Here is a 13097-nt window from a genome sequence, read left to right on the forward strand (position 1 = left end):
TAATCCCAACACTTTAGGAGGCCGAGACGGGCAGATTACGAGGTCAGGAGATCGAGACCATCCTGGCTAACACAGTGAAAACCCGTCTCTACTCAAAGTACAAAAAATTAGCCAGTCATGGTGGCACACACCTGTAGTCCCAGCTACTCAGGCGGCTGAGGCAGGAGAATCACTTGAACCCGGGAGGTGGAGGTCGCAGTGAGTGGAGATCGTGCCACTGCACTCCAGCCTGGGTTATAGAGCGAGACTCCCTCTCAAAAAAAAAAAAAAAAAAAAAAAAAAAAAAAAAAAAATCATCTACCTTACTCTGTAAAAGGGCCTGAAGCACAAACCTGGTGTTGTGTGGTGATGGCGGGACAGTGTGGAGAAATGTGCAAACGAATTTTAATAGATTTCACAGAATTCCGTGACTACCTCATGTTCTACTTCAAAATGGCATGAAATCAAAAGCATTCAAGAGAGAATTATATTTGTTTCATCCATTTTTAAAGACTATGTAAAGTAACTCCATGTGGTTTTTCATTTCTTGCTCGTGTAAGTGACCAGAATTTAAATCTGTAAAGGTGCACTTTTTATTGCTAATGCTGCAAAGTGTTTGGAAGTTATCTCTGACCTTCCTGGTACTTACTATAGGCTCATTTAGCTCACTAATTAACTCCATCTGCCACCCTGAAAACCCTTAGTGGTTGCCGGGTACGGTGGCTCACGCCTGTAATCCTAACACTTTGGGAGACTGAAGCGGGCAGATCAGCTGAGGTCAGGAGTTCAAGACCAGCCTGGCCAACATGGTGAAACCCCATCTCTACTAAAAATACAAAAATTAGCCGGGCGTGGTGGCAGGCGCCTGTAATCCCAGCTACTCGGGAGACTGAGGGAGGAGAATCACTGGAACCCAGGAGACAGAGGTTGTAGTGAGCCGAGATTGCACCACTGCACTCTAGCCAGGGTGGCAGAGCGAGACTCTGGCTAAAAAAAAAAAAAAGAAAGAAAAACAAAAAAACCCCAAAACAAACAAACAACCAACCAACCCCACTAATGGCTAGGAAAAACTTTATGAAAAAAACAAAACAAAAAACTTGAAAGACAATTTTAAAATGAGTAAATTGTCACCTACACATACTTTGTCTTGGAAAAATAGACTATGACTCTGTCTCAAAAAAAAAGAAGTAAAGGGATAGTGAATGATAATATGTACTTGTGTATGTAAACTACATGAGAAGACAAGGTGAAATAGTCAGATGTTTGCATACATCAAATCATATTGAGGACCCTGTCTGCAAATGTGGGCCATCAGTACATGGCATAGTGATTCCAGTACTGTAAGCAATGTTGCCCTCCATGATGTCTTTCTGAAACAATAAAAAATTCTTGTTAAAGTTTGAAATGAAACAAAGTACAGTCTTCCTTCCATTTACATACTAATTGCCTGCCTTCCTCCTTTCCTTCCTTCCTCCCTCCCTCCTTCCTTCCTTTGACGGAGTCTTGCTCTGTCGCCCCAGCTGGAGTGCAGTGGCGCTAATCTTGGTTCACTGCAAGCTCTGCCTCCTGGGTTCACACCATTCTCCTGCCTCAGCCTCCCAAGTAGCTGGGAATACAGGCGCCCGCCACCATGCCTGGCTAATTTTTTGTATTTTTAGTGGAGACGGGGTTTCACCGTGTTACCCAGGATGGTCTCGATTTCCTGACCTCGTGATCCACCCAGCTTGGCCTCCCAAAGTGCTGGGATTACAGGTGTGAGCCACCACGCCCAGCCCACTAGTTGCATTTCTAGAACATTTAGAGTATATCAAAACCCTGCAAAATATACTTTTAAATATGAGTTAAATTCTGTTGTTAGATAATTAATTTTTTTTTTTTGCCTAAATGACTTGTCAACATTTACATGAAAATACAAGACAGTTATTTGTCACTGTGACAATCAAATAGACTCCACACATTCCTAAAGACGGGCGTATGGTACTACCCTTGTTGAAAATCTGTAGTGAGTCCCGGTGAAATGAAGCAACCGTGGTTCAAACATGTTCAATCAAATGTCCAACGCCATCAAGCCGGGGGGACACTAGAGGAACACTGGAAACCAAAGAGAAATGACCTTCCTAGGTTTCTGGTCAATCTTGATGCTACCATAGGATGATGCTCTATGCTATACCTCTTGCATCATTGCAAAAAGTCACCCATTTTTTGGAGTGGACCTTCCAAAGTTAAACAAAAGAGTACATCGGCCGGGTGTGGTAGCTCATGCCTGTAATCCCAGCATTTTGGGAGGTTGAGGTGGGTGGATCACCTGGAGTCAGGAGTTTGAGACCAGCCTGGCCAACATGGTGAAACCCCATCTGTACTAAAAATACAAAAAAAAAAAAAAAAAATTAGCCAGGCTTGGAGGCACACCCCTGCATTCGCAGCTACTCAGGAGGCTGAGGCAGGAGAATCGCTTGAACCTGGGAAGCGGAGGTTGCAGTGAGCAGAGATTGCGCCATTACACTCCAGCTTGGGTGACAAGAGCGAAAGTCCATCTTAAAAAAAAAAAAAAAAAAAGAATATGTGTCATTCTTGTCAATAGAAGGCTTTACTCACAGTAGATGCTAAACCATAGGGTTGGTTGGTTGGTGTTCTAAGTGCTAACCAAGTGCTTGAGTGACATGGTTTATAGAAGCTAGAATCAAAGTCTAGAGAAACTAGGATCAAAGTCTCTAAAAGTGAAGAGTAACAATGATGGGATGGATGCAGCATACACTTACCTTGAGTTCTCTAAGCTCTGTCCCAGGCAACTGTGAACACCAGAAAGTATCCTGCTTTGGTCTGTATTTGAAAGACTTTTCAATGAATTACAATGAAGTGTTATATCCTTGCCTTTGAGAGGATCATTATATTGATCTATATATATTGATACAGAAAGTGCAGTTTTGCATCTTCTGCCAAGCCACTGTCCAGGGAGTTGATTATCTTAGTCTTTTTTTTTTTTTTGTCTTGAGTTGGAGTTTCACTCTTGTTGCCCAGGCTGGAGTGCAATGACGCGATCTCAGCTCACTGCAACCTCCACCTCCCGGGTTCAAGTGATTCCTCTCCCTCAGCCTCCCGAGTAGCTGGGATTACAGGTATGCCCCCGCCAAGCCTGGCTAATTTTGTATTTTTAGTAGAGACGGTTTCACCATGTTGGTCAGGCTGGTCTCCAACTCCTGACCTCAGTTGATCTGCCCACCGCGGCCTCCCAAAGCGCTGGGATTACAGGTGTGAGCCACTGTGCCTGGGATATTGTCTTAGTTATTTGCATCTTGAGGATGTTTTTCTGTATTTCTTTCAGTGTATTAAAGCTATAGACAGCATCTTGACTTTTCATTCTTTTCATTTCATTTTGCTTTGCCTTGGCTACCAGGAAGGTCAGAAATACATTTAAGGCTCAAGTGATCACTGTTTTACTTCCTGTTCTTAGTAGAATTATCAGTCCTTTTTCATTTGCTGCTACTGTCTCTCTTATTTTAGCTGTCTTCTATATGCTTTTATTGTAAGCTGCATCATATTTTTGTTAGAAGTAGAATAGGGTATAAATGACCAGTCAGTCAAGTCAAGAACCTTGAACAGGCTGGGCATGGTGGCTCGTGCTTATAATCCCAACACTTTGGGAGATCGAGGGCCTGAGGTCAGGAGTTCGAGACCAGCCTGACCAACATGGTGAAACCTCGTCTCTACTAAAAATACAAAAATTAGCCGGGCGTGGTGGTGGGCACCTGTAATCCCAGCTACTCGGAAGCCTGAGGCAGGAGAATTGCTTGAACCCACGAGGCAGAGGTTGCAGTGAGTCAAGATCGCACCACTGCACTCCAGCCTGGGCGACAGAGCAAGACTCCGTCTCAAAAAATAATAATAAAAATGGAAAGAAAAAAAAAACCTGGAACAGCGCCTGGGGTGTTCAATAAATATTTACTGAATGACTGGATGAATGGATCCAGGAAATGAACTGAATTTCATTTTTCTGTAATGCAGAGTGAATGGCCACTAGGGAGAGCGTGAGCTTCCTCTTAGCGGTGGTGGAAAGGGCGCTTCCCACACTTGCACCTGGGACCCACAGGCGTGGGTTTGGGAAAGTAAGGGTAGTGCTTTGTAATGATCATTGAACCCTGTATTTCTGAAATGCGTTAAGACCTAGCCACCTGAATGAGCGAGCAGTTGAGTATTTCAGATTCCCCCACCAGATTCACTGAGTGGTGTCATTACCAGCCAGTACTGCAGCTATGCGGTCCTGCTTACCTGGAGTGCTGGAGACCACAGCCAGAGAGCGGAGCACAAACAGCCATATGAAAAGAAAGCACAGTGCACAGAGCACGTGTTTGCAGCCAGGTGCAAAAACTCTTCACTAAAAACACTCGAACGCCAGGTGCAGTGGCTTAGGCCTGTAAACCTAGCACTTTGGGAGGCTGAGGCAGGAGGACTGCTTGAGCCCAGACCAGCCTGCACAACATGGTGAAACCCATCTCTACAAAATGAAAAAATTAGCTGGGCATGGTAGCCTGCACCTGTAGTCCCAGTTACTCAGGAGGCTGAGGCTAGAGGATCGCTTGAGCCTGGGAGGCCAAAGCTGCAGTGAGCCATGATCACACCACTGCACTCCAGCCTGGGTGACAGAATGAGGTCCTGTTTCAAAATAAATAAATGAAAACTCAAGAATTAGACAAACCAGATAGCTCTGGACCCAGTAGTACGATTAGTGGAGTGGAAACAAGAAGACAGCATGAAGAACTGAGGGGCAAGTTGAGAAGAATGGGCTCATGCAGTTGGTGACTTGATGGCTAATTTGCTACTTGATGGCTACCTTGCCACTTGGCACTTGGTCACACACTGTTTTCTATTACTTTCCTCTTTCCCAGAGACTCAGAGCCTTGGGGCACTGAGGTCTGCTAGTTCCACCTGTTCATCTGGAACCTGGATCTAAGGAGGGAAGAGGCCTTATCCCTGCTGGCATAGTCAGGTCCCAGCCCAGCCAGGTAACAGCCTGAAGTCCTTGTTGCTTTCTGATTTTCCCTTCATCTAGAGAGGAGGCGTTTGGAGAGCAGGTCTTGTGTGTGCTTTATCACAGACTAGAAGCCAAGAACATCCCTTTTCAGAGCCCTGGGTTTTCTGTTCCTCATGCAACCTCTGCAGTTGGGATGAACAATATATTTTAATTTTATTTTACAATAGGGAAACTGACAAATACTGAATTTCTTAACTGCGCAATCATTGGCCTATAGGCCCATGAACTTGAATGGAGAAAAAATTAAATATTTATGTTTATGAATCTTTAACTCAAATTTAGCATTTCCTTAAATTATGGATATAGGCAAGAAACCACAGTAGAATCAGCAGAACTTGTGACTTTGTCACCAACAGAAATCACGGATATTTTCATACCACGTGACATGTTGTAGCTATCTCAAAACATTGTTTCTATTCATCACTACTTTGAAATTATGGGAGTCCTTAGATCACTGCTAGATCTTAATATTTCATGTATCGAGGAACACATATATTACTATATTATAATTTTAAAATATTTCAGTATAATCAATTTCCTGTGTAACACAGCATACTTTATTTTATGCATTTAAATACATAGGCTTCACCAGACTACCAAAGATTAAGAAAAAGGTTAAGAACCTTTGCTTAAAGGAAATGATACCTTAGAGCTCTATTAACCTCTCATTCACTAATTTACCATGGATCATAAATTAATATAATGTGGATTTCTTTTGAAGCCCAGCAAAGGAAGTTTAGCTTTTATTTATTTTATTTATTTATTTATTTATTTAAAAATTTTTTTTTTTTGAGATGGAGTCTCGCTCTGTCGCCCAGGCTGGAGTGCAGTGGCCGGATCTCAGCTCACTGCAAGCTCCGCCTCCCGGGTTTACGCCATTCTCCTGCCTCAGCCTCCCGAGTAGCTGGGACTACAGGCACCCGCCACCTCGCCCGGCTGGTTTTTTGTATTTTTAGTAGAGACGGGATTTCACCGGGTTAGCCAGGATGGTCTCAATCTCCTGACCTCGTGATCCGCCCGCCTTGGCCTCCCAAAGTGCTGGGATTACAGGCTTGAGCCACCGCGCCCGGCCGGAAGTTTAGCTTTTAAAGCATTGAAAGGATATCTTATCACTCAGGGATTCATAATAGATTTAATAACAAAAATGGTACTATAGGAAGTATATTAATTTGATCTTCTGCATTCTCTGGATAAAAGGATGTATGCAGAACCTTTCAACTGTCATTAAACAAAAACAAGAGCAAATGCATAAGGCAGCTCATGAAACTTATTCAAGACGGTAAATAATTGATAGACTGAGCTTGTGGTGATGCTACTTCATACCTCCTTCACTGATTAAAACATTTCTGAGTGTTGAAGTTAATTGTAAAAGTAAGAGCCAACAGTTGGGAATGCCATTTTTCCAATGTGTCTTCAATTAGGATAATGTACATTAAACCAGACTTTTATGTCCTCTGGCCACTGAAGTTACGGAATTCATATTAGGAAAATTCAAGTTTGGAAGTCTGAGGCTTTTAGAAATATGAGAAGGGTTATTTAAGAAATTTAAAAGTTTACGTTATCACCACGAGCAAAAAATGCAAGGGTTTGTGTAGAATATTTTGTCTTTTTGGAAGTAATGCTGCAGAGATACTTAAGCCAAGAAAAATGTTGCCATTTTTTTGTTTTCTTGTCTACAGGTATTGAAGGAGTTGGGCTTTTAATGATGGTTCCTGCTGACCTGGAAACATCTTAAGTGGAAGGTTAGCTTCTATGAGTCACTGATACTCTTCATTGCTATTTGTAAATTTCCTTGGCTTGAAGATTACTTCTGTTTTGCAGAAATTATCTGCTTGCAGCTGTGGATGATTTATCTGGTGAAACCTCAGAAAAAAGATACGCTTTTGTCTTAGATGGATGTCAGCGGCTGCAGCAGAACCCGGTGAAGACACCCCCGGGTGGCACAAGGCTCTGCGAGCTGTAACTCCGACAAACACACAACCTCTTGAGGCTTTCTTCTTCTAAGGAGTATGACACAGTTAAAAAGGAAAAAAGAGCCACAAGCAAAACAGTCGCCAGTGAAATAGGAGAGGGAGCTCTTTAAACAAGGCTGGCTGCAGCTGGCCTCCGCCGCTCATCTGCAGGGCGCGAGCGCTTGGTCCATGGAGTGAAGCTCTTCCAACCTGGGTCAACGAAAAGGGAGAAGAAATGGCCCAAGAAGTAGATCTGAATGCTCTCAAGGAGTTAGAACGCGAGGCCATTCTCCAGGTCCTGTACCGAGACCAGGAGGTTCAAAACGCAGAGGAGGAGAGGATACGGTAGGCTGTCCTTCCCGTGGGGTCACTTGGGGTTTTAGCTTTCTCTGCTTGGGGCCTGCCACCCCGTCTCTGATGCTGCTTGCTTCCAAATCGCTACCCACCTGCTGCTGGGCTTCATGACTGAGAAGGGTCCTAACAAAGGGCTGTTGGTGGAGATGATCCTCCTTATGTAGCTCAACGTAGAGGATGCCTGGGACAAGGGAGGCCGCTCTTGTTATTCATTTAAAACAGTGCGTTTGGGCGGTGAGTTTGCTGTTTGCCATCTGCTTGTCTGTTTGCCGACTTGGTGGGAATCATTCAAGGGACATTTTCAGGCTTCTAGTTTACCACTTATTTAGGGAAAGACCTCGGGTTAAGGGTTTTCCTACCTCATTTTTGACGGTGCCTGAAGGTGTAAAGAAAAGCAAAGAAAGCAGTTCAGAAGCAGCAAATCTGATGGAATCCAGCACTGTCTTTTTTCTTTGCTTGCTTTTGCTTCCCAGCTGGCTTTGAGGAAAGGGGGGAGAGCATAAAATATGAACCTGCTTAGCCTGTTTCCTGACTGGTTTGCCAACAGGGAACTTCTTCCCTGTCTGTCTCTAAGCTGCCTGGGCCGTTTGATATGGGTTAACATTTAGAAAAGTGTGCTGAACTCTATCAGAGCCATGTTCAGCCTTAGCTGTCAAGATCCATCTTTAAACAGGTTGGCGCTTTTTATCAGCGTCTATGGAGGAAGTGAGGGTTTGGTTTCTAATGGCAGAACACATTAGAAAACAAAACTTTGGACAACCAAATGCTTGAGGAGTGAGGGGAATTTTCTGGTATAGTATTCTTGCTTCATCCTCTCTGTTACTTCAGAGCTCTCTAAGTGTACTTGTAAACTTTCTTCCGCTAAAAACTATAATACAGGCTGGGCACGGTGGCTCACACCTGTCATCCCAGCACTTTGGGAGGCTGAGGCAGGCAGATCACCTGAGGTCAAGAATTCGAGACCAGCCTGGCCAACATAGTGAAACCCTGTCTCTCCTAAAAATGCAAAAATTAGCTGGGCATGGTGGCAGGTGCCTGTAATGCCAGGTACTCGGGAGGCTGAGACAGGAGAATCCCTTGAACGCGGGAGGTGGAGCTTGCAGTGAGTCGAGATCACGTCACTACACTCCAGCCTGGGTGACAGAGCGAGATTTCTGTCTCAAAAAAAAAAAAAAAAAAAAAAAGAAAGAAAAAGAAAATAAAAAACTACAATACAGTGAGAAAAGTGAAATTTTATTTGATGATGAAAGATCTTTCAGTGATTTAGAGACATCATTTTGAATATTAACAAGGTGACATAGACATAGTGGTAACGAAGTTGTATCTCAAAGGGTACTAATTCTAGGGTAGATCCTGAAAGTTGCATTTTAAAGTGCATTTCTGATGTCATCTTGTTTCTTGGGATTGGCTCATCTCTTCTACAAGTAGGTATCACAGACATTCGTAAAAGAGTATGCCGGTAAATGACGCCTTTTTGGTCCAATACAATGTCTCTTTGCACTATGGCTATTTGTCTAGGGGAGTGAGCTAGACACTCATTAAAACAACAACAACAACAACAACAACAACAAAAACGTAGCAAAAGCATAGCATCAGTTGATTTTATTGGGTAACTTATACCAATAGCAGGGATATATGCTGTGTATTTCTGGATCGTTCCATGCCTTGCAGATTGGAATGGATGCTGTTTTCGGTGTCTTTTCCTCTCGTTTCACTATTCTTGCTTACTATCTTAACAGCCTTTGGGCAGGAAGGGATGGATCTAGCGGGGAGCTTCTCTGCACCAGGCATGTTATTTATACTTTGCCATTTAGTCCTCACAGCAACCCTGGGAGTAGAGGTAAGGTCGTACCTTACCTCGCCTGTTTCACGGTTGAATAAACCCTTGAGCCTCGACTCTGAGACATTGAGTGGGAGCCCAGTTCGCACAGCCATGTGGGAGCCCAGGGATGTCAAATGCCAAAGCCCCTTCCCTTGCCATGGGGGATACCCTCTGGGCTCTTGCCCTGTAGCCTGGGGTTGGGTGTTCCATCCAATAGTATTTTCTTTAACTTTGTGGGCTGCAGGAAACTGAAAACGCACCTGCAGCATCTCCGGTGGAAAGGAGCAAAGAGCACGGACCAGGAGTACAAAGAGAAGTGCTGTGCGCGCTGCCAGAGGGTGCTGGGGCTCCTGCTGCACCGGGGCGCCGTATGCCGGGGCTGCAGCCACCGCGTGTGCGCCCATTGCCGAGTGTTCCTGAGGGGGACCCATGCCTGGAAGTGCACGGTGTGCTTCGAGGACAGGTGAGCACGGCCGGTGGTTGGATCCCTCCCACTGACTCAGGTCTGGGAGGAGGCCTCTTTACAAACCGCCCCTAAAGAGAGCGCTCACTCCTCACCTTCAGCCAGTGAATGTGTACCGAGTGCCTGACAGGGAGCTACCTTTCTAACCTTAGAAGTTATCTTCATCCAAAAATAAATTTTATCATATAGCAACATTTTTTTTCGTTTACAGAAGTTTGGGCCAAGCGCGGTGGTTCATGAGGTTAATCCTAACACTTTGGGAGGCCGAGGTGGGTGGATTGCTGGAGCCCAGGAGTTTGAGTCCAGCTTGGGCAACGTAGTGAGACTCTGTCTCTACAAAAAATACAAGAATTAGCCAAGTGTGGTGGTGCATACCTGTAGTCCCAGCTACTTGGGAGGCTGAGATGAGAGGATCACTTGAACCTGGGAGGTCGAGGCTGCAGTGAGCTGTGATCGTACCACTGCACTCTAACCTGGGCAACAGAGTGAGAACCTGTTTAAACAACAAAAGTTTGTTAAGTCTAAAGATGGGCTAACCCAGGAGTTCAGATTCATTTGGATCTCTTCACTAAGTGCTGTCATTTTCTTAGCACTTAATTTATCTCCTTCAGTACCAGTGGAGTAAATTATAATGTAGGGAACATTGGAGTAATCCTTTGAGGCTTTAAATACCACCTTTTTGAAGGAGGCAAGCTGACCTGTCTTTGATACTCAGGTAAAGAAATGGACATGCTTTCCATTAGTAACAGACTGATTCTACGTTTATAGTAATAAATTTGTGTTAGGGGTTTTAAGACCAGTTTTAACATGGAATTGGTGTTTTTGCACTCCCCATTCTGAAAACGATAAAGAACTGACTTGGCTTAGACTCCCATTGTTCAGAGCAAGAATGAACTGGCCATGAGCTCCGTGAAAACACTAGAGGGGTGAGTCCGTCTGCTGGGGGAGACGGTGCACAAGGACATCACAGAACTTGGGAGAAGGGAGGAATGCTAGGCTGGTGTGAATGGGAGTCATCAGAGACCCGGAGATTTGAAAACCGCTTCTAAATATTGTCACAGATTTGTGAGAGCTCCAGGGACAAAGACTGTGGGAGGCACTTATACAGTGTGGGCATCGTGGCTGGGGTTTCTCCCCACTAAATCGGGAAGGTTGTGTTTAACGCACGCCCTGGCGTTCATCTACTTAAGTGTCCTGTCCCTTAGCAAGACTTACTGTATTTGAGTCATCTAGCCAGAGGGGTGAAGTGGTTCAGCCCGATTTCTTTGCTTTCGAACTGCATCCCGTCCATTTCGCTCACAGCGTGCCAAGTCACACGGACGGTGGCAGAATTAGCCTTCTCTTCTCATGTTCCTTTGGTTTGCTGAAGCCATTGTCCTTCAGGCTTTTCCTTGCCTGAGAGCAAAACATAATTACTGCGAGCTGCCCTGGCAGCATAGGGGGCAATTCCAAATCATCTCTAGAAAGGCCTCAGGATCTTCTTCCCCATTTCAATCAACCATATGTATTTGAAGTCTAATGATAAACATTGCTGGACAGGGTGTTACATTTCTCAGCATTTTGTCTTCTTCTAACAATCAACTGTAAACAAAAAATCAAAACAAGAAGACAAGGTCTGCGGCAATCTCCCAGGAAGCTGACAGTGTTGAAATCTCTGCCCTAGTGAGCACTGTGTCCCCGGCACTGTAACTTTACCCTCTAAGTACATGAAATACGACTTCTAAAACCCCAGCTTCCTTATTTTGAAAAGAGGGTGGTTTTCAAAATACCTCAGGTCATTGCATTACTATGAGTGCATTAACAGGAGAAGTCGGGAGGGGAGAGAGCCTCTGTCCTCTCCCCAACTTTACCCAGTCTGGGCTGTCCTCCTCCTTGTAGGACCAAAACAAAGATGAGACTGTATAAAACTTTAGAATCTTGACATTCATAACTGTCGCACATATGGGGACCTAGAAAAGGTTTTTGACTCCAATCAGTGTCTCCCCTGCTTCTTCCTTCATTTCAGGCTCATTCCTCAAGAAAAAGTAGATCCGTGGCGGGAGCAGGGTGAGGAAAATCGTTTTTTAAAATCAAGAAAGAGGAAGTGCTAGGGTACCAAAGACCAAAACCAACCAACAGCTCAGGGGTTGCTGCAGAACAAGAGGCCTGTGGCAGGTGCTGGCTGTGACCTTGTGTAGAGAGGTTCCAGGGGACATTTCAGATACAGTTTCTGTCTTCAGGGAAAGGTTTCTCTTGGAGAACTACTGAGTGCCAAGCTGCCAAGGTCCCTGGGGGCTCAGAGAGGGACAGATGAGGCAGGCTGAGTGGCTCAAGACGACTTCCAGAACATTCATGTTACTAATTTCCATTAGTAACAGACTGAATCTACGTTTATGGTAATAACTTTGTGTTAGGGGTTTTAAGACCAGTTTTAACATGGAACTGGTGTTTTTGCACTCCCCATTTTGAAAACAATAAAGAACCGACTTGGCTTAGACTCCCGTTGTTCAAAGCAAGAATGAACTGGCCCTGAGCTCTGTGAAAACACTAGAGGGGTGAGTCCGTCTGCTGGGGGAGACGGTGCACAAGGACATCACAGAACTTCGGAGAAGGGAGGATTGCTAGGCTGGCGTGAATGGGAGTCATCAGAGACCCTGAGATTTGAAAACCCCTTCTAAATATTGTCACAGATGGAATATTCTTTTAATGTTTTATTAAAAGATTAAAACAATTGTATGGGGTAGCTACTACTTTCATCCTCATTTTACAGTTGAGAAAGTGGAGGATTAGAGACACAAGATGGTTTGTCCATGGTCATATCAATAAGAACAGAGTGAAGATGGCAACTCAGGTCCCCCAGGACCCCAGGCCTCCCTCTGAATCTTCAGTCCTCTCCTGCCTGCTGGGAGCCTTGTCGTGGGAGGGCAGAGTCTTTTTTTGGAGTTTCACTCTGTCACCCAGGCTGGAGTGCAATGGCGTGATCTCGGCTCACTGCAACCTCTGCCTCCGGGTTCAAGCGATTCTCCTGCCTCAGCCTCCCGAGTAGCTGGGATTGCAGGCGTCTGCCACCACACCCGGCTAATTTTTGTATGTTTAGTAGAGATGGGGTTTCACCATGTTGGGCAGGCTGGTCTCAAACTCCTGACCTCAGGTGATCCACCTGCCTTGGCCTCCCAAAGGGCTGGGATTATAGACGTGAGCCACTGCGCCTGGTTGGCAGAGTCTTAAAAGCCACTCACAAGAGCTTGCCTCCGAAGCAGTAGGAACTGGAGTCTGAGTATGTGCTCTTTGCCAAGCAAACACCATGCCGAAAGTCTGCGTGTTCTGCAGGGCAACATCAGGAGGGCGGAAGGTACCTGAGAGTTGTTGCAGCGAATGAGAGGCACCGAGGGAGGAGGCTGGTGGCAATGGTGATGGAGAATGGGAGAGATAGGAAAAGGGGAGGATGGACCTCGGTTACAGGGGATAAAAGAGAAAGGTGAAAAGTGATTCTGAGGACTGGCCAGACAGGTCGCTTGG

General features: G+C 45.1%; 1 protein-coding gene across 3 annotated transcripts in view; it reads left to right on the forward strand.

Moving 5' to 3' along the window:
- LOC105478748 (synaptotagmin like 3) overlaps positions 1–13097 on the forward strand; it is a 122872-nt gene that overhangs the window by 12534 nt on the left and 97241 nt on the right. For 2 of the 3 annotated variants that reach the window (XM_011736369.2, XM_071096654.1), the window contains exons 3-5: positions 6688–6750; positions 6830–7305; positions 9381–9599. In XM_011736369.2, coding sequence (XP_011734671.2) covers positions 7196–7305; positions 9381–9599 — 329 coding nt within the window. In that variant the 5' untranslated portion in view covers positions 6688–6750; positions 6830–7195. Of the gene's footprint in view, positions 1–4862; positions 4980–6687; positions 6751–6829; positions 7306–9380; positions 9600–13097 lie in introns of all 3 variants that reach the window. The other variant, XM_011736366.2, reaches the window with a different exon arrangement.

The sequence above is a fragment of the Macaca nemestrina genome, chromosome 5, assembly GCF_043159975.1.
Source record: "Macaca nemestrina isolate mMacNem1 chromosome 5, mMacNem.hap1, whole genome shotgun sequence".
Taxonomy (NCBI): domain Eukaryota; kingdom Metazoa; phylum Chordata; class Mammalia; order Primates; family Cercopithecidae; genus Macaca; species Macaca nemestrina.